The sequence below is a fragment of the Leopardus geoffroyi genome, chromosome C1, assembly GCF_018350155.1.
Source record: "Leopardus geoffroyi isolate Oge1 chromosome C1, O.geoffroyi_Oge1_pat1.0, whole genome shotgun sequence".
In the NCBI taxonomy this organism is placed as follows: Eukaryota; Metazoa; Chordata; class Mammalia; order Carnivora; family Felidae; genus Leopardus; species Leopardus geoffroyi.
Window position 1 is genome coordinate 26,746,427 of NC_059328.1, and position 22,168 is coordinate 26,768,594.

General features: G+C 44.9%; 1 protein-coding gene across 4 annotated transcripts in view; it reads right to left on the reverse strand.

Moving 5' to 3' along the window:
- DLGAP3 (DLG associated protein 3) overlaps positions 1–22,168 on the reverse strand; it is a 62,467-nt gene that overhangs the window by 6,039 nt on the left and 34,260 nt on the right. For all 4 annotated transcript variants that reach the window (XM_045476631.1, XM_045476634.1, XM_045476633.1 and 1 more), the window contains 3 exons: positions 16,774–16,987; positions 16,177–16,490; positions 15,761–15,846 (listed from right to left, as the gene is read on the reverse strand). In XM_045476631.1, the coding sequence (XP_045332587.1) occupies positions 15,761–15,846; positions 16,177–16,490; positions 16,774–16,987 (614 nt within the window). The remainder of the gene's footprint in view (positions 1–15,760; positions 15,847–16,176; positions 16,491–16,773; positions 16,988–22,168) is intronic.

Sequence of the window (22,168 nt, forward strand, 5' to 3'; positions counted from 1 at the left end):
AAAGTTACAGCTTATGGGAATACTAGAAGCACAGTCTTTACCAATACTCCCAGCAGGGGGCCAGAAAGTGGCAGAGTTTCAGCAGGAGTCAGTCAACCTTGTGCAAGTGGTATTTTTCTTTAATTTTTAAAAATATTTGTTTATTTTTGAGAGAGAGACAGAGACAGAGCACAAGCAAGGGAGGGGCAGAGAGAGGGAGACACAGAATCGGAAGCAGGCTCCAGGCTCTGAGCTTTCAGCACACAGCCCGACGCAGGGCTCAAAACCATGAACTGTGAGATCATGACCTGAGCCGAATTTGGTCGCCCAACCGACTGAGCCACCCAGGCACCCCGTGCAAGTAGTATTTAAAACCAGCAGTGTAAAGCACCTGGCTGGCTCAGTCAGTGGAGCATGCGGCTCTTGATCTGGGGGTTGTTAGGTTCAAGCCCCATGTGGGGTGTAGAGATAACTTAAGAATAAAATCTTTTAGGGGCGCCTGGGTGGCTGTCGGTTAAGCGTCCAGCTTCAGTTCAGGTCATGGTCTCACGGTTCATGAGTTCGAGCCCCCCACCGGGCTTTCTGCTGACAGCTCAGAGCCTGGAGCCTGCTTCGGATTCTGTGTCTCCCTCTCTTTCTGCCCCTCCCCACCAACTCACACACACACACACACACACACACACACACACACTCTCTCTCTCTCTCTCTCTCTCTCTCTCTCAAAAAAAAATGAATAAACATTTAAAAAAAGAAAAGAATAAAATATTTTTTTTAATTAAAAATAAAAATAGAGAATAAAACCAGCAGTGTGGGACATGATCACCTAAGAAAAGAGCAATGGAACAGAGATGCAAAGCTCTGGGGAACATGGACATATCATGAGTGGATGGAGACAATGTAGCCCCAGAGACATCTAAGCCACAGAGGAAGAGGAAGAAAACCAGGGGAGAGTCACCTATAGGCAGAGAGAAGACAGAAGGGTCTCAAGAAGGAATGAGCAATTGACATGGAAAATACAGCCAGTTGAGAATTAAAGGTGTCTACTGATTTGGCAATATGGAAGCCTCAGGAGACCAGGGCAAGAGCCAGTTTGGTGGAGCATGGAGGCTGAGGCAGATGGCAGGAGGTTGTCAGGAGGTGGAGAAAACTTAGGCAAGGCAATTCTTTCAAAAAGGTTAGTTGAGAAACGAGGAAGAGAGAAAACAGTATACCTTTAAGGGAGCGATATTTTGGCTATTTGTCAATTGTATCTCAATAAAGCCGGGGGGAAGGGAAGAGAGGGATATTTTGTCTAGAATGGTTCTCCCATGCCATATCTTGACAGGAGAGAACCTACAGGGGAAGCAGCATAATGGTCAAAGAGGTCCACGTCCTAGCTCCTGGAACCTCTGAATAGGTTACCTTCCATGGCAAAAGGGAGTTTGCAGATATGGTTATATTAAGTATCTTGAGATGAGGAGAAAAGTCTGGATTATCCTGGTGTGTCCAATTTAATCACAAAGGTCCTTATAAGTGAAAGAGGGAGACTGGAAAGTCAGAACCGAAGGAGATGAGATGACAGGATCAAGGCTGGAGTGATGTAATGTGGGGACTCAACCTGCCATTGTGGCTCTGAAGACAGAAGTGGGCTACAAGGCAAAGAATGCGGATAACCTCTATAAACCAGGAAAAAGTGACACAATGGATTCTTCCCAGAGCCTCCAGGAGTCCTGCCAATACCTTGATTTTAGCCCAGTGAAACACAGTTCAGACTTCTGACCCCTAGAAAAGTAATATAATAAAAATGTATTGGGGCACCTGGGTGGCTCAGTTGGTTAACTGTCCAACTCTTGATTTTGGCTCAGGTCATGATCTCACCATTCATGAGTCTGAGCCCTACATTGGGCTCTGCCAACGCTTCTCCCAAGCGAGAAGCCTGCTTGGGATTCTCTGCCACCCCCTCTCTCTGCCCCTCCCTCCTACTCACATGCATGTTCTCTAAATAAATAAATAAATAAATAAATACTTTAAAAAAATTTTAAATGTATTCTTCAATGCTGCTAAATCTGTGATAATTGATTATAGCAGCAATAGGAAACTAACACAACCTGTAAAGAAAAACTGATTGGAGAGGAAAGAGGCAGTAGTCAAAGGACCAAACATAAAGGCAATAAATAATAACTAACATGCTTTGAGCACTTAGTGTGTGCTAGACTTAGCATTTTGCATAAAAACATGCCTAGTCCTCAAAAACAGTCCCACGATAAGAGTGTCAGTATCATCCCTACTTACAGATGAGAATACTGAGGCTTAAAGAGAACAACTGGCCTCTTAAGATTAGACCGTTATCGGGGCGCCTGTGTGGCTCAGCCAGTTGAGTGCCCAACTTTGGCTCAGGTCATGATCTCACAGTTTGTGAGTTCAAGCCCTGCGTTGGGCTCTGTGCTGACAGCTCAGAACCTGGAAACTGCTTCAGATTCTGTGTCTCCCTCTCTCTCTCTGCCCCTTCTCCCACTCATGCTCTGTCTCCATCTCTCTCTAAAAAATAAATAAACATTTAAAAAAATTGGGGGGGAGGGCGCTGGGTGGCTCAGTCAGTGAAGCATCTGACTTCAGCTTAGGTCATGATCTCACAGTTCATGGGTTCGAGCCCCGCATCAGGCTCTGTGCTGACAGCTCGCAGCCTGTTTCAGATTCTCTCTCTCTCTCTCTCTCTCTCTCTCTCTCTCTCTCTCAAATAAATGAACACTAAAAAAAAATTAAAAAAAATTTTCCCATAAACATATGGCCAACTAATCTTTGACAAAGTAGGAAAGAATATCCAATGGAATAAAGACAGTCTCTTCAGCAAGTGGTGCCGGGAAAACTGGACAGCGACATGCAGAAAAATGAACCTGGACCACTTTCTTACACCATACACAAAAATAAACTCAAAATGGAGGAAAGACCTAAATGTAAGACAGGAAGCCATCAAAATCCTCAAGGAGAAAGCAGGCAAAAACCTCTTTGACCTTGGCCGCAGCAACTTCTTACTCAACATGTCTCCGGAGGCAAGGGAAACAAAAGCAAAAATGAACTATTGGGACCTACCTCATCAAAATAAAAAGCTTCTGCACAGCAAAGGAAACAATCAGCAAAACTAAAAGGCAACCAACAGAATGGGAGAAGATATTTACAAATGACATATCAGATAAAGGGTTAGTATGCAAAATCTACAAAGAACTTATCAAACTCAACACCCAAAAAACAAATAATCCAGTGAAGAGATGGGCAAAAGACATGAATAGACACTTCTCCAAAGAAGACATCCAGATGGCCAACCAACACATGAAAAAATGCTCCAAATCACTCATCATTAGGGAAATACAAATCAAAACCACAATGAGATACCACCTCACGCCTGTCAGAAAGGCTAACATTAACAACTCAGGCAACAACAGATATTGGCGAGGATGCGGAGAAAGAGGATCTCTTTTGCACTTCTGGTGGGAATGCAAGCTGGTGTAGTCACTCTAGAAAACAGTATGGAGGTTCCTCAAAAAATTAAAAATAGAACTACCCTACAATTGCTCTACTAGGTATTTATCCAAGGGATACAGCTATGCTGTTTCGAAGGGGCACATGCACCCCAATGTTTCTAGCAGCGCTGTCGACAATAGCCAAAGTATGGAAAGAGCCCAAATGTCCATCGATGGATGAATATATACCAAGAAGATGTGGTGTGTGTATATATATATATATAATGGAATGTTACTCAGCAGTCAAAAAGAATGAACTCTTCCCATTTGCAACTACATGGATGGAACTGGAGGGTATTATGCTAAGCGAAATTAGTCAGTCAGAGAAAGACAAATATCCTATGACTTCACTCATATGAGGACTTTAAGACATAAAGCAGATGAACACAAGGGAAGGGAAGCAAAAATATAAAAACAGGGAGGGGGAAAAACAGAAGAGACTCTTAAATATGGAGAACAAACAGAGGTTACTGGAGGGGTTGTGGGAGGGGGGATGGGCTAAATGAGTAAGAGGCATTAAGGAATCTACTCCTGAAATCATTGTTGCACTATATGCTAACTAACTTGAATGTAAATTAAAAAATAAATAAAAATTCAAAAAAATTTTTTTAAAGATCAAAAACAATTTTTAGTACAGTCTGGTCATGGAGACCAGCTCTTACAGCAGTACACTCCATTGCCTCCCCAGGATTGTGGGAGAGGGGCAGCTTTAATCAGGAAGAGGAGTGCCCTAACCTCAGGCAGGACTGATGGCAGAGGAGGGGAGGGATGCAAATAGGTGGGGGTCGGTCCAGAAATGGAGAGAGGTCCAACAGATGACCCCAATCATTACAATGAAGTGAGTGGGCTGGATATTTGGGGGTGGGGGGGTCGGGGGAAAAAATGTGAATGAGCAGCTTTAGGGGGACGCGGCCCAGCAAAGTGGCTAAGCGCATGCTCCCTGGAGCCGGACTGCCTGGATCCAAAACTCAGCTCTACAGCTTGTGCCTCAGTTTCCTTGTCTATCAATGAGAATGATCCCAGGATTCTCGTGAGATAATATATGTAAAGAACTTAGAACAGCACCTGGCCTACCCATTGTAAGTGTTAGCTATTGTATGGAGAGGCAGGGAGGTTTATAGCTCTCACTGAAAAGAAAGGGAGCTAGACAAATACAATAGTGGGAATGTAGCACTGAGAACCCAGTGAGGGATTGTAGTTATTAATTATTGTGATTGCTGCTGATCACTTCCATCTGTTCTCACAGGGCATTCTGAATAAAACCTCTTTTGTACTCCAAAGCACATTGTATTATAGTTAGTTATTTGCATTTCTGTCTCCCTTATAAATAGAGCCATTCCTCACATAAACGTTGGCTGAGTGGTTGGTTGGTTGGTTGGTTGGTGGATGGGTGGGTGGGTGGGTAGGCTGGTTGGAAGGAAGGATGGTAGAGACCACTAATCATCCCCCAATATCCATCCTCCCTTTCTTCCTTAGTAATAGAATACCACAGTTTTAAGCTGAACACATGGCCACTTTGAATAACGATTCTCTTACCAGTCTCCCTTGCAGCTAGGAATAGCCATATAGCTAAGGTCTAGCTCACAGGATATAAGCAGAAGGGGTATGTGCAACTCCCAGGAAATGTTCTTAAAAGGAAAATGTACCCTTCTTTGTTCCTTCCTCCTCCCTGCTGACTGGAATGCAGATGTGATGGCTGGACTCAAGCAGCCATCTGGGAATATGAGATGGAAGCCAAGTGCTAAGGATGGGGAAGTAATGAGATAGAAGAAGCCTGGGTCCCGACACTGCACAGCACCTACCAGCTCTCAACCTAATCTCTCTAGACTTCTTGTAAGCAAGAGGAAAATAAACTTCTGTCATACTGGGGGTCTTCTGGAACTTACAGCCAAACCTAATCCTAACTCTAACAGATGAATTTTCAGTCCAGGGCTTATGTCCCTACTTAATTCTGTTCTTGGCAGTATTTGCTGTGGTCTCACCAATAGCTGTAAACACAGGATATAAACTGGCTTCAATTGTGAATCATCACTACTTCTTAATGCCTGTCACAATATTTTCTCCCCAAGCTTTTTTTTTTTTTTAATTTTTTTTTTTTTACACTTTATTTTTGAGAGAGAGACAGACAGAGCACAAGTGGGGGAGGGGCAGAGAGAGAGAGAGAGAGAAAGACAGAATCCAAAGCAGGCTCCAGGCTCTGAGCTGTCAGCACAGAGCCTGATGCAGGGCTCGAACCCACAAACCGCGAGATCATGACCTGAGCCAAAGTCGGACATTTAACTAACTGAGCCACCCAGGTGCCCCATCTCCCCAAGCTTTTTTTTTTTTTTTTTTTTTAGCATTTCTTTTTTTTTTTTTTTTAATGTTTTTTTTTATTCATTTTTGAGACAGAGAGAGACAGAGCATGAACGGGGGAGGGGCAGAGAGAGAGGGAGACACAGAATTGGAAGCAGGCTCCAGGCTCTGAGCCATCAGCCCAGAGCCCGACGCGGGGCTCGAACTCACGGACCGCGAGATCGTGACCTGGCTGAAGTCGGACGCTTAACCGACTGCGCCACCCAGGCGCCCCTCCCCAAGCTTTTTAACAAGGTTGAGGAAGCCTCCCCCCTCGAGCTCTTTGGGGTGACAATGATCACATTCCTGATGATTCTGGAAGTTGTTACATGGTTACTTCAGGGAGACATTTCTACTGTGATTCTCTAAGGGATAACACAAAGGGCTCTGGGAAGAAACTGGTTTATCCCAAGAGACACAGCGTCCAAGGAATGCTCAGCATTCAGGAGTTGTCAAGAGGTTTTGCCAGGAGTATTTGGCAGCAGGCTGGCGGGGGTGTGAGGAGGGAATTGGGCAGGGAGGGGGAAGGGCAGTGACATTTCAGCAAGGTACACCTATTGCACTGGCTCCCTCTCTGAGAAAGCAGCTAAAGGCTTATATATATCATCAATCAGGGGCCTTGAGTCCACCACCCCAGCCTGGGGACTAAGACAGTAACAGGGGGGGCCAGGGTGGGAGATTTAAGAAGAGCAGTTAAAGACTGAGGAATGGAGGCCGCATCCACATCCAGGGCTTGTGGTCAATCAGCAGTGCATTGCTTTCGCATGACTGCTCTGGGAGTACAAATTCATGAGGATGGAAACTTCCTTCCCAGGGCTCAGGGGCTTCTATTCTTTCAGTACATGCCATTCCCAAGGCCCCAAAGTCAGAAATTACCATGATGCTAAGGAAAGGGTAGGGTGGGGTGGGGTGGGGTGGGGAGGGGGCTGCCTTCCTCCCATAGAGTTCTCCAGGTGGCCCTGTTTGGGCACAACTGGGTATAAGTAGGGTTGTTAGATAAAATACAGGAGCCCCTGTTGAATTTGAATTTCAGATAAATAACAGGTAATTTTTTAGTATATCTCATGCAATTTGGGGGAACTCCATATACTAAAACCTCTTCATCGTTTATCTGACAACCAGACTTAACTGAGCATTCTGGTGTTTTTTGTTTATTTTGTTTTCTTTTTGCTAAATCTGGAATTTAAGATAAGCTCTTAATAGGAAGGATCTACTGGTAAAAGATAGGAGGGGATTCCCATAGTTAGAGTTTGAAGCAAAACTCATATGGTTTCTATGTTCTTAAAGGGCCCCAGGAATAGTCTTCTAACATTTAGCAAGGTCATGTGATACATTCTTTTTTTATGTTTATTTTCATTTTTGAGACAGAGCATGAGTAGGGGAGGGGCAGAGAGAGAAGGAGACAAAGGGTCCGAAGAAGGTTCTGTGTGCTGACATCAGCGAGCCCATTATGGGGCTCAAACTCATGAACTATGAGATCAAGACCTGAGCTGAAGTCAGACGCTTACCCAACTGAGCCACCCAGGCATCCCCGTGCATTCTTTTTTTTTTTTTTTTTTTAACGTTTATTCATTTTTGAGACAGAGAGACAGAGTGTGAGTGGGGGAGGGGCAGGGAGAGAGACACAGAATCCGAAGCAGGCTCTAGGCTCCGAGCTGTTAGCACGGAGCCCGACACGGGGCTCGAACCCACGAACCGTGAGATCGTGACCTGAGCTGAAGTCAGGCACTTAACCGCCTGAGCCACCCAGGCGCCCTCCCATGCATTCTTTTATCCTGGCCCAGAGTATGCTGGGTCTGGGTAGACAGGTGCTGTAGGATGCCCTAAAACAGCCCTGGTAACTGTTTCTTATGTATGCTCCCTCCCACCACAGGGACTTAGCACATACTGTTCCTTCTGCCTAGAACACTCTTATCTCCCACTTCCACCTAGTTAAACTGTATTAACCATTCATCGAGATCTCTACCCAAATGTCACTTCCTCAGGAAAGCCACGCCAAACCCTGACCAGGTCAAAGCCCCCTACGATACACTCTCAACCGTGCACATACCTCTCCTTTGTGGCACCACCACAGCTGTACTTCTACATCATTTATGAGCTACCCAGATTTAACATGGCAGTATGCTTCACAGGGCAGGGGCTGTCTGGTTCCACTTACCTTTGTATCCTCAGTGCCCAGCATAGTACTTGACAAATAATAGGGGTCTAATAAATATCTGTGGACAAATGAATCTTAGTTGGGGGTGCAGCGGAGATGGAACTGAAGAAGCACCCACAGCCACCCATCCTTGTGTAGTTCTAAGCCAAGTCACCACGGATATGGGCAACTGGAAAAACCCACTGACAACAGGTCTAAGGGGCAATAAATCTGAACTCTTCACCCAACAGGTTGGCAGGGAACACACTGAAAGGCAGAAGAGGAGAGACCTTTCCTTCCTGGCAATTTCTAAAACCAACAGGCAGAGAGAGATGACAGATACCAGGGCCAGTGAGACAGGAGTAAGAACAAGAGAGTCCAAGAAAATGGGGCGGCAGCAGGTGGGGGCTCCTGGATGTCTGCCTGGAAAGGCTGCTGGTAGTCATGGCTCGCTTTTATGTACCATTTGGGGCATGGTGTGTGGTAAGTCAGACTTAAAGTGCCAGGGACATAAGGGACAGAAAGGACAGTGCAGGTGGATAACTAAGGATGCCTGCAGCAGACAAGCAAGGGAGCCTGGCCAGAGAGATGCGCCAGATTTCTTCTCTCCCCACCTGTCACCCCCTTGGATTCCCAGCATGATCACCTGTCCCGGGCAATTCAGCTCTTTAGACATTTATCCAACACCTTCTCCCCCTCACCAGCTCACCCCACCAAGACCCCACGAATACCTACACAAGAGCAAGAAAGACCTCCCCTCAGCCTGTCCCTGTCCTTCCATGACTTTGCTCCAAAATGCTTCTCAAATTGGTCCGCTTCTCTCTGTATCTACTGCTATCAGCCTAGTCCAGACAACTGATCAATACGGCAGACTGAACTAACTTGAAAAGCTCCCACTCACACACATACTGAAACACAGAGAAATACTGGATAAAATAAAGTCAAACGGTGTTTCTGCTATAGTGCCAAGCTTGAAAATAGAAAGAGAGAAATCATCAGGTACTAGAGACAAAAAGGAAATTCAAAACCTAAGAAGTGAGAGGGAATCTAAGCCAAGGGAGCCACAGGAATAGTGGGCCAGACATATGCTAGAGGCTAGATGGTAATGCTCAGGGAGGAAGAGAGGAAAGCCCCCAAACCCGTGCATCCTGGGGAGCTGGAAGGAGACCCCATGTACAAAGCCAGCAGCCACGAAGGATCATTTTACTTACATACGTGGACTAGAAAATGCAGGTCATGCTTCAGAAATGTGGCCTGGAAGTCCGTTTTGTGTGTGGGTATGAGTTACAGTGAGTGCTAGCACTGAAATCCAGAAACCTCAAGAGAAGACATGGACTGTAAAACTGGTCCCAAGCTGAAGCAGTACGTCAGCACAGAAAACGCTGAACGCACGAGGACGGAGTGAGCAGTAACAAGTAATAGTGAACATGTAAGTTGGTCTAAAATATGCTCGTAAATCTAAACTATTAGACCATGAAAGATATAAGAACAGCTGCTTTAGCAGAGTTTTTTTTTAAGGAGGTATAGTCAAAATACTAGACAAATACAACATGGAAGATGGGAAGAGGGAGTTAAGAAGGAAGTTAAGGTGTTCCAAGCTTCTTGGTGTTTGCCCATGAAGGGTAGAAATACTCACTGGTTTTAGACTTTAGTAGAAAAATATGAAACTAAGTATATTTGCTAAACATTTGAGGAAAATCACTACTAAAATGTAAACTTCCAAAGCAGTAGAAGGAAAAAAGAAATAAAGTAAATTTGATCAGTTCAATAGAAGGCAGAGAAGTAGGAGAGGAGGAAAGCAAAGAAAAAGCATGACGGGGTGCCTAGCTGGCTTAGTACAGCATGCGACTCTTGATCTCAGGGTCATGAGTTCAAGTCCCATGTGGGGCATAGAGCTTACTTTAAAAAAGAAAAAAAGGGGGGGGTGTAGAAAATGCATTGTTGGGGCGCCTGGGTGGCTCAGTCGGTTGAGCGCCGACTTCGGCTCAGGTCACGATCTCACGGTCCGTGAGTTCGAGCCCCGCATCGGGCCCCTGTGCTGACAGCTCAGAGCCCGGAGCCTGTTTCAGATTCTGTTTCTCCCTCTCTCTGACCCTCCCCCGTTCATGCTCAGTCTCTCTCTGTCTCAAAAATAAATAAATGTTAAAAAAAAATAATAAAATAAAATAAAATAAAAAAAGAAAAAAAAAGAAAATGCATTGTTAAAGAGATAATAAAAATAAGTCCAAATAAATGAGTAATCAATATATATATATATGTATATGTATATATAGAAATAGACTAAATACATCTACTAAATTTTAGCCCCACACTGCTTACAAGCAACAGATCTAAAAAGGATATAAGGAGGTTGAAAATCGAAGTATGAAAAAGGAGATTTTGGAAAATTAACCAAAAGAAAACAACCATAATGATAAAATCAGGCAAAATAGACGTCAAGGCAAAAAACATTAGGGAGGATGATCAGCAGCCTATTTAATGATCAAAGGGGCAACCCACCAAGAAGACATAACAATCATAAGCCTGAATACTTCTAAGTAGCACTCTCAAACTGAAGAAAAAACTAATAAAAGTACCAGGGAAAATGACACATCCACAATCATGGTGAGACATTTTTAATACAACTCTCTCAGAACTGGCTAAAAAATTTAAACAAAAATCAAAACTAAACATTTGAAAAATATAATTTAGAAGTCTGACCATTTATATAATAAATGTATATATGAGAGAGGAAGTCTCAACAAATTTTAAGGAATAAAAAATATCATACAGAATACATACTATTACCACATGCAACAAATTTAGAAATCAGTAGTGGAAAGATAGCTCCCCACCACCCCCACAAAATAATTTGGAAACTAGAACAAAACAAAACAAAAACTTGTAAATAATTCATGGAATTCACAGGTGAAAAAGGAAATTAGGATGAAAGTTACAAACTATTTAGAACTGAACAATAAAAATACTGCATCTCAAAATTTATGAAATACAGTTATAGCAATATAGCTAAAAGGAAAATTTATAGCCTTAAAAACACACATTAGAAAATAAATAGTGTTCAGGAAACTGTAAAAAAGACACAGAAGATAGGAAAAAGAAAAATAATAACACAAAAGTAAAAAAAAAAAAAAAAGGAAACATTAAAGATAAAAAAGAAAGAATAGAGATGCTAATGACCCCAAAGCTAGTTTTCTTAAAGACTGATAAAATATAACTTCAAGGGGCACCTGGGTGACTCAGCTGGTTAAGCATCTGGCTCTTGGTTTCAGCTCAGGTTATGATCTCCCGGTTTGTGAGTTTGAGCCCCACATTGTGCTCGGGATTCTCTCTTTCTTCCTCTCTCTCTGTGCCCCCCCAAAATAAATAAATAACTTCTTCTAAAAATATATATATCTTTAAAATATATTAAAATGATAAACTATACAAACCTCAGACAACATTGATCAAGAAATAGAGATTGGACATACATATATGGTATTAGGAATGAAAAGAAGGGGCATAAGCTACAGATACAATAAAAACTTATAAAATTATAATACTATGACAAAGAATATTTGTGCCAAAAATGTTTTAAAACTGTCATTTTGGGGTGCCTGGGTGGCTCAGTTGGTTAAGCATCCAACTTCAGCTCAGGTCATGATCTCACAGCTTGTGGGTTCAAGCCCCATGTCAGGCTCTGTGCTGACAGTTCGGAGACTGGAGCCTGCTTCCGATTCTGTATCCCTAGCTCTCTGCCCCTCCCCCACTCATGCTCTGTTTCTCTCTCTCTCAAAAATAAATAAGTGTTATAAAAAATTTTTTTTAAACTGTCATTTTTTTTTTTTTTGTATAATGGCCCATTTCTTAGAAAAATATAAATCACCAGAACTGACTCAAGAAGAAAAAGAAAACCTGAATAGGTCAATAACCATGAAAGAAGCTAAAGCTGTAGTTCAAAAAGTTTCTCCTAGCCCCAAAGGCATCAGGCCTAGATAGTTTTACGGGCAACTTTTACCAAAACGTTAAGAAATAGATAACTCCTACTTTACACAAATTGTTTCAAAGAACAGAAACACAGATAAGGCTTCCAAACTCATTTTAGGACTCCAGCATAACCTAAATGCCTGAACTGAATAACAACAATAAAGCAAAACCGTCATCTAATATCACTTATGAACACAGATATAAAAATCTTAAAGTAGGGGCACCTGGGTGGCTCAGTCAGTTGAGCATCCAAGTTCATCTCATGGTTCATGAGTTCAAACCCCATATCTCGCTCGCTGCTGTCAGCACAGAGCCCACTTCAGATCCTCTGTCCCCCTCTCTGCCCCTACCCCACTCACACTCTCTCTCTCTCTCTCAAAAATAAACCCAAAAAACATCTTAAAGGAGTAGCTATTCAAAAATCCAGTAATGTATATAAAAATAATACAGCAAGACTGTGACAAAAGCCACTAGAGTTCCGTATGTCCATTCTTCTCTTTGTCTTTAGCCAGAAGAACCCTGATTTTCAGCAATGTGCCCTGCTCGTTGTACATTGCTTCCCAACTAAGACTATACATCTCATAGCCTCCCTTGCAGCTAGATGCCACATGATGAGGTTTTAGCCAATGTGATGTACCTGAGCATGTCATATGTAATTTTCAGAAAGTCTTTTTTACAAGGAAGGACTGTGTCCCTCCTCTCTTCCTCCTTGGTACTTCTCAGAATACAGATAGGACTGGCTGGAGCTTGGGCATCAGCTCCTGGGAAGGAGGCGATGCACAGAGTGCAAGACCAGCAAGATAGAAAAAGCCTGGATCCTGACACTGCACTTGTACCGCCAGGCTTTTCTTTTTCTAAGTGAAGGAGAAACTCACTTAAGATACTATTGAGGTTCCAGGCACCTGAGTGATTCTGTCAGTTCAGCATCCGACTTTGGCTTAGGTCATGATCTTGCAGTTCACAAGTTCGAGCCCCGCACTGAACTCTCTGGTCAGCACAGAGCCCACTTTGGATCCTCTCTGTCTCCCTCTCTCTCTGCACCCCCCTCAAAAATAAACATTAAAAAAATTTTTTTAAAGATTCTATTGAGGCTCTGCTACTTCCAGCAAAACTTAATCCAAACTGACAATAGCATCAAGCAGGGTTCATCCCAGGAATGAAATAATGGATCAACGTGGAAAATCTATTAATACAATTCACATTACAGATGAAAGGAGAAAATCTGTGATCATCCAAGTAGATTCTGAACAAGCATGCAATAAAATTCCAGCTCATTTTCTATTTAAAAGGAAATAAAAATGAAACTTCTTAGCCAACTAGGAATAGAAGGGAATTTCCTTAACCTGATAAATAGTATCCACCTAAATCTGTACCAGACATCACCTTACTTGTGAGCAGGATTTGAGAAGATAACCACCAATGTCAGGAATGGGACAAGACTGCCATACTCCACAGTGAACTAGAAGTCCTACACAATGCATTATTGCAAGAAACAGAAATTAAAAGAATACAGATTTAAAAGAAATATCCTTATTTACAGAAGACATGACCAACTATATAGAAAATCCATCATGATTTTCAGACAAACTACGAGTCCTAATAGGAGACAGCAGCTAATCTGCTGAATACAAAAATCAACGTATAAAACTTTATAATCTTCCCGTGCACTGGTAGTGCCCAATTAGAAAATAAAATAGAAAAAAGAGGTCCTCTATGATGCAAAAGGCTATCACCTTTCTTCTGTATCAGGAAACATTCCTGCTTACTAGCCTCCCCATACTCACTATTATTTCCCTCAAGTTCATTCTCCACTTAGCAGCTAGTGATCTTTTGTAAACATAAATTAGATCCTGTCATGCTTCTTTTACCTTTTAATGGCTACTCATTAGTTATAATTAAATTCCAGTTCTTTATCATGCCCGTGCTCTGCATGACCTGACCTCTGCCTATTCTCCAATCCACTCCCTCACCACTGCCCCATCTCGTTCCACACCAGCCCCAGAACCTTCTTTTGGTTCCTGGTGCATGTCAAACTCTGTCCTGCCCAAGTGCCTTCACATATGCTATTCCCTCTTCCTGGTACCCTTCTACCAACAATCATCACCTGAGTATTCCCAGTCAATCCTTGAGTTACCCACTTACCCTAAATAAGATCCCTTCTCTCCTAGATTTTTCCTTTCATATTCCCACCATAACATGTAATAATATCCCATTACATATTACACCATAATGCATGATCATATTTCTTTCTGTGGAGTATTTATTCACTGCCTTGGTTCCCTTCCAAGCCATAACTTCTGTGAAGGCAAGACTCATGTCTTTGATGTTTCCATGAGCCTTTAATAGGAACAGTCATATAAGAGATGCTCAATGAGCATTTTCTGAATGAATGAATGAATGAATGAATGAATTAAAGTTTACTGATTTAGCCAGAATCTCAGTAGAATGTCTACTGCACTCTTCCCAGGATTCAGGCTTGTTAGGAAGAATAGGGGGACCCCCAGGGGTCTCACTGGATGAGGGACCAAGAAGCCTTATAAAGGAGTGAGTGTGGGTAGTGGGTTTGGTTGATGGTCCACAGAGCAGCATTAGACTTGGGGGAAGAGTTCTGAACACAGAGCTACCTCCCTCCATGACTCCTACCCCAACAATCAGGAACTCAGGTCATGGACTTGTGAATTGGGTTTGCCATAAAGCGCTCCTTTCCTGGGATCTTTGTGGAATATTAAGAGTTTGGAGGACAGTGGCTTTCAGGAGCAATGGAGGCAACAAGGCAGCTATTGATCACCCTTGGTGGAAGCATTTACAGCCTCAGGAGCATATGGAACTGCAGGGAGCTGGAGCGTGCATAAAGAAAACTGGTGCAGCCCACAGGAACCCCACGACTTGATCAGGCGCGCGCACACACACACACACACACACACACACACACTACTCCCAGGGGTTCCCAGAAATAGCTAACAGAACTTTAGGGGAGGTCAAAAGGCCCAACAGTGGCAGCTGGGAGCAGCTGAAGGGGCTGCTACTAAGACTCTAGCTTTATTCCTCTAGTGCGTATGGCCTGGACAACACAGATTACCATGAAACTCTTGCAGCCACCGTACTGAGGGCCACTGGCCTGGTGGCATTGCAGCCCAGAGGGCAGATGGGCCACTGTGGCACTGCCACATGGTCATTAGAGAAAGCATCTTCCCATAGGGAGCCAACAACAGAGGGACTCCTCCCAGTATCCTCTCCAGAGCTGAATGCTAATGTTTCAGCTGGAAATTAAGGAAGCAGTGTTTCTGAGGCCACCTAATGCCAGAATAGTGGCTGCTGGTAATTCTACCATCTTGGGTACACCACAGATTCAGGCATGTGATAGGTACCCCTGACTGGTTAAATGCTTGTGTGAGCCAAGTGAGGAGGAGTATTACATTTGCCAGAGGCCCCTGAGAGGCAATCTTCATGTTTATTTGTTTCTTTTTGAGCTCACATACTTGTACACCACAGGTCATAAGGAGGGATTAGGAAAATCCTGCTATCCCCCATAAAGGACAGTTGTTGGAGGCCTGCTCAGCACCTACCTGTTATCTCTCCCTACCAGCCCCTTCCTCCAACCACTCCTGTCGCCTCGGAACACCTGGGACAGGCACGGGTACAAGGAGAACTCGCTTTAGATCTGATGGCTGCCCTGCTGACATCTCCGAGGGTAACCTCTGTGGCTGCCCAGACTCCTCCCCATTAGGAGGGCTCTAGTCGCAGTCCAGAAAGAGAGGGTGTGCAGGCAGACGGCACCAAGAAGGGCACCGTGCAGCCTCCTCTCCTCTTCTCCCCCAAGAAAGCCTGAGATAGCCCCACCCAGACCTACCTCTTGTCCTCTTCCACCTGAACACCAATGGAGTGGAACTCTCTTCGACTCCTGTTCTCCGTGTCCGAATCCGAGATAGTCTCCACCTGGCGGCAGGGTAGCGGGAGTCAGTGGCCGGGGCTAGACAAGGGACACAAGCTCTCCCCAGGCAGAGGGGTGAGCAGAGTCTGAGCCCCAAGCCAGCGGGCAGATTCTGCAAAGACAATCTGACCCAACAAGAAAAGAGACCCAGGAGGTCAGAGGCATGGTACTGGCAACCAGTAGAGGCGATGGCTCCACGACAAGTGACAAGGGAGTGGGCCGGGACTGGTTGTAAGGGTTCTGTCGATGACCAGGCACAGAGCAGACCAAGGAAAAGGTCAACCCATCCCCACCGGCCAGGGCCTGAGCTTGCTTTGGCGCCTCGTCCTGCCTACCTGCACCCCAATGGACGGCCGCCACTTCCGCTGCCGCGCCAGGCTCCGCAGCTCCTCCCTGCCAGGAATGGTCTTGATGATGAGTGTAGGGGGCTTGGGGCTGGCCCGGGGTGGCACCGGAGCCAACTCCAGGGTGCGCGCGCCCATGGCCGGGCCGTCCAGCCCGTCCGCTGAGCTGCAGCGCCGGGCGGGGCCCTCGGCGGCCGTGAAGCTCTCGTGGGCGGAGTCGGTGCTGCTCTGGGCCGTGATGGAGATGCGGGGCGGGGCCTGGCTTCCCGGCGGGATGGGGGACGGGGCCTTTCTGAAGTTGAAGGCTGTGGCCGGAACGCAGAAACGCAGCGGGTGAGAAACTCGCGTCCCAGCGGGTGTCTCGTGGCCCACCGCCCCACACCCACGCGGTGCCAGAGGAGGCAGCAGGCACGCGTCCTCCAAGCGCTGCTATGTACAGAGCCGAGGCTTGTTCTCCCCATCATGCGGCCCAGAGAGGCAAGCCAGCTGCCCAAGATCACACAGCACAGCTGTGACTGGGGCCAGCGCCAGAACCCAGGGCGCTCTCCAACCTAGGGCCGGGCGGGGGTGCAGAGAGGGCACACTCACAGGAGCCGGGCCTCCCTGAGACAGAGGCAGGGGCAGCAAGGAGGGGCAGGCAGTCGTCGTCTTGAGAGCAGCCGGCCTGGATGGCCCGGAGGTAGCTGTGGCTCCGCATGCGGAAACAGCCGGGCAGGTCCAGGGCGTCCACTGCCTGGGACTCGAGTTCCCCAAACACAGACCCGCACACGGCCTCCAGCTGCTGGTTCAGCTCCTCACTGAGCTGGGGGCAGGGGGTAGGGAGGACAGTTACAGGGGTGCTGGGATGAAAGCGGGTGTCTCTGAGGCGCATTGCCTTAGGAATATATCTGGATCTGCAGAGACTGCCTCTGTGGGATGCTGGGACGAAAAGAAACCCTCACTCTGTGCAAAGAAGAAGGATTGAGGATCCTCTGTCCTGTGTGGCTCTCCAGGCCTGCCTCCACTGTCTTGGGGTCTGTTCTTTACCCTAAATACTTCTCCTTCCACCCCATCTATGCCTCTCCCGGACACCTGGGACTGCCTCATCTTTCTCTCCACCTACAGCCAGCCCCTCACATTTCTCTCACCTAACCCAGAGGGAGAGGACCAGGGACATCCACCCTCCTGCCCAGTATGGAGGTGGGGAACTGCAGGGAAGGCAGTGCGCACCTTTTATTTTATTATTTATGATCCATTACATTACAAAACTGATTGCACCCTATAGAGATATATATACCATGGGGCAGGGCAGAAATTAATGGGTAAGTGACGGAGCAAAAGTTTTTGTTTTGATATTTTGTGGTACAGAATCCACGGTGGTTTAAAAAAAATTAAAGCAACTAAGAAAAAAAGCAAAACGAAAATTCTGTTCACGGAACCATGTCCCCTAGCACTGCACTAAGACTAAATGTACTGCAGAGGTTGCAGCATCGTTCATATTATATGAGAAAACTGGCACAAAGGAAAAACAAAGGTAGGTGGTCCAGGGATAAGCTCTACACCCAGAGCACAGGATGAGTACAAGTTTGACCCTGAGCTTCAGAGCAGCCAAAGCATCAAGGAGTATGGCCTGCAGGTTGCCTGCACAGGCTACAGAGCCAGACCCACCTGGACTCAGATGTTGGCTCTGCACCTTCCTAGCACTAACTACTTAAAGCTTTGGGGCCTCAGTTTTATCACCTGCCCAATGAGAATGATAATGGTACCATCTTCATGGGGATACTTAGGGGACTCAGAGAAAAACATGTGGGGCATTTGGTGCAGGTACTGGTACATCCTAAGCCTTCAGTGGATGGCACGTGAAGGTCTCAGGACCTACCTGGAAACAAGCCACTGCTCTTGAGAACCACAACTATTCCCTGTTATTGAGCCCAAGAGAAATCCCCCCATGAGTGATTACGTAGAGACCATTGGAGGAAGTCATGGATAAGGTCCTCGGTAGCATCCACATGGTAAATATGACACCAAGTGTCCCATGGCTGCATCTTGTGACATCTCCCAGGAGATTCATGACATCGTATTTATGTGCAATCAACAGATAAAGTAGTGGCTTGGCTCACGTGTAAAATGCAACTTGACATTTCCATAACTCCACCTCCAAAGCATAACATGGCATCACTAAATTCTACCTCAAATTGAGCAGAAATTTCCATCCAATTCTACTGATCGTAATTTGCCCAAACTAAGGCTCGGAGAGAGCCGATGAACTGTCCAAAGATGCCCAGCTTGTAAGTGATTTACCAAAGTTAAATGCCAGGTTTCCTGGCTCTTTTCCCAGGCTGACTGAGCATCAGAATCTCCTGAGGACCTTGTTAAACCTAACTTAACTCAAGCTCCACTCCAAGGATCTGAACCCAAGGCTCTCTACCCATATGCCTCTCTTTGCTTTGGCTGCTTCAAAGCTCAGGGACAAAATTTTGTGAAAATTTGGATTCAGTGGTTCCAGTGTGGGCCCAGTAATCAAAAAGGAGTGTCTGGACTTCTTTCTGCGGCTTGTTCTAAAGTAACTTCATTAAAAATAATAATAATAAAATAAAATAAAGTAATTTCATTACAAGTGTACAGAAATCACAGGTCATGGAAAAATCAATCCAAGATCCTGTAGAAGTTAAGTTCTGCCATGTTTGGCACAGGCCACACTTCTGTGGCAGCTGTGGTTTTCATCATGACTTCTGCAAGTTTCCTATCTCTGGACCTCTGGGGTACCAAGGACCAGTTTTATTTCCTAAAGCCCAGAAGCTGATCTAACTCCTGCTATTTCTAGGCCAGGCTCAAGATACTCCCCAACTAGAACCAATCCAGCTCAGAGAGTCCCTTCTGGGGCATAGGAGAGTTGATCTGACTCCAGTAGAGAGCATTCTGGATACCACAGATGGGAGGAATCTCATTTTGCAGCTCATCTCTGTATCTCCAAGCCTCTTCTGTGTGTAAAGTTCTAGACATAATATCTGGCATATAGCAGAGAGTCTTAAATCACAATGACAGTACCTTTCAGAGGCCTCTCCTTCCCAGAGTCTCTGAAGCTCTTGAAATCCCAACCATATGCTATTCCTATGACCCATTCTATCCAAGGCAGACAGAGGGAAGGTGAGAAACTCCCTGGGGACACACTTTCTATCTCTACTGGCCAAGAGGAGCTTCTGAAGTGTTTCCACAAGGGACCAGGACCTAAGGGAAACACAGACTTGTATAGACTCCCAGAGGAATATTGCACCGGTGTTGATCTTTACTGTATTAGAATTATAAAATTGTAACATTGTGCTGTGAATTCTCCTATTATCCCTGCACTGTCTTCCACCCTGTTTCCCCCAGCCCCCACTTTCAGTAGAGTCAAAGTCAAAGAATCCTCTTACAAAATAGGAACCTTAGCCTTTTTCCAAACCAGACTCAGAACCGGTAAATATTCCCCAGGGTGTGGGATATTTAGCAGAAAACGCTTTGCTTGGGTCTAACTGAAATTGTCCGTGCTAGAGTTGGCAGGTTCATCTGGGGGCTATGCAACATCCTCTATAGTTTACCTGTGTCATTTAGTTTAGCTAACCTTGGAAAATACTCCCATTTCAAAACACTCTAAAACACTGGATAAAATATAAGAAATGTTTTATATGCATAGCTGAGCTCACAAGAAAGCACGATGTGTCCCCAGGGGACAAAAGCAAAGAGGAGACTAGAAAATCAGAATATTAACTGTGTGAGTCAGGGCTGCAAACAGCCCAGGGGCGGTGGAAGGTGGGGGTGCAGGTTGCTGGTCTCAGGGACTAACGGGTTTAGGTATTAACACTCACTTGGGTGTGGGAGTAAGGCGCTGGGCCCACATGAAACACAGCATTGGAAATGAGAACCTCCATAAAGGTAGGAAAGGGGAAACCTTTCATGAAAAGTAGACTAAAAAAAAATTAATTATCAGCACAGGATGATAATAGGAAGCTAGTCTGTAATCTAGGCACTGGAGGGAGGGAGAAGTAGGCCAATGTTCTAAGATTCTTGTAGCCACAAGCTGGTCTTCACATAGATACAGGATTCTGTCTGCATAGGCCTGGGTGACCCAGACACCTCCCTGCAAATTAAAAATTAACATAAAATGGTCCCAGACCAAGAATAGTCTAACAGAAGCAATTGCAAAGTATTTTCTGAGGAACAAATTTCTAACCCAGGCTGTTCAGGATTGTCACAGATAAAGTTCCACTGAAGATGAGTTCATACCAGACCATGTGGTACACTACCCACGACACAGCCCCTAATGATGTCCACCTCCTAGCATTAACACCCTTGTATAGTTCCCTCCCCTTGAGTATGGCCTATACTTATTGTAATACATAGAACGTGGCGGATACAATGGAATGTCACTTCTGAGATTAGATTACAAAGAGACTGTGGCTTCCATCTCAGGCACTCTCTCTCAGAGTCTTTGCTCTGGGAGAAGCAAGCTGTTATGTTCTGAGTAGCCCTATGGTGAGTCCCACATGTCAAGAAACTGATGACTCTGGCCAATAGCCAGTGAGCATCACATGGCAACAGCCATATGAGTGAGTAAGGAAGTAGATATTCCTCCAGTCAAGCCGTGACATGACTACAGCCCTGACCAACATCTTAGTGAAGCCATGTGAGTCACCTGATCCAGAGGGTACCCAGCTAAGCTGCACTGAGATTCCTGACCCACAGAAATGGTGAGATAATAAATATTTGTTGATTTAAGACACTATGTTTGAGGATAATACGTCACACAGCAATAGATAACTAAAACAAACTGTGACATAAACAACTAAGCTTTTATTGAGCTAAGCCATTGAGAATTCAAGCTTCATCTGTTACAGCAGCTCGTGTTACCTTAGCTAAAACAGATTAGCTTTTAAACTATGTTTAAAACTTCTAAAACTTAAAAGATAAAACTGAAAATATAAGAAGAGAACATAAACTTTGAAAAGAAGACTAGAAATATTTAAAAGAAACCAAACCAGCTTTCCAGAACTGAAAAAAAGTCAGTCAAGTAAAAACATAATTAATGAGTTAAATCGTAGATGGGACACAACTGAAAAGAAAATTAGTGAATCAGAAGATACATCTAAGGAACTTACCCAGAAGGCGGCATAAAGAGGCAAAGAGATGGAAAATATGAACGAGAGGTTAAGATGCATGGAGGAAAGAATAGGATCTTGCAGTTCGTGGATTCAAGCCCCGCGTCGGGCTCTGTGCTGACAGCTCAGAGCCTGGAGCCTGCTTTGGATTCTATGTCTCCCTCTCTCTCTGCCCCTTCCCCACTTGAGCTGTGCCTCTCTCTCAAAAAAATAAAATAAAATAAATAAACATTTTTTTAATCTTAAAACAAAACAAATAATAGGAGCTCCAGATGAGGGAATAGAGAGAATGTAGAAGAGGCAATATTTGGAGATAATTACACTGATGGAGAATTTTCCACACTTCTAACTTCAAGCATGACAGAGTGACAAGCTGGACAAAACTGTCAAAAATAACTATTTCCTCACTCTGAAAATCAGTCAAAGGTATACAAGAAAGAAACATATACATGAAAATTACTGAACAGCATGAGCCCGTGGTGGCCTTGCCTGGGGCTGCTCCCATTACTCAAGTTCCCAGCTCTATCAGTTGCAATAGTTCAATCAGGGTGAGGCAGACTGTGAAAACCAGCTGCTTCATTGCCACCGCCACTTAATTTGGGCTCACTTAATTTGGAACATTGTCAGGTATAGCATCAAGAATGGGGGGGGGGGGGGGGCGGGGAATAGAGCAGGAATAGCCAGCAGCACTGCTAAGCTGAGATTTCAATGCTGTTTGGGACAAGCAATGGACTAAGAGATGAGGCAGAGATTTAACAGAGAAGTTTCAGGGAATGAAATAGCTAGAGAAGGTGTGATGAGCTCTCCACATATCTTGAGTTAAGTAGGGGTGAGTGCATACACAGCACAGACCAGAGACGTCTTGAGCT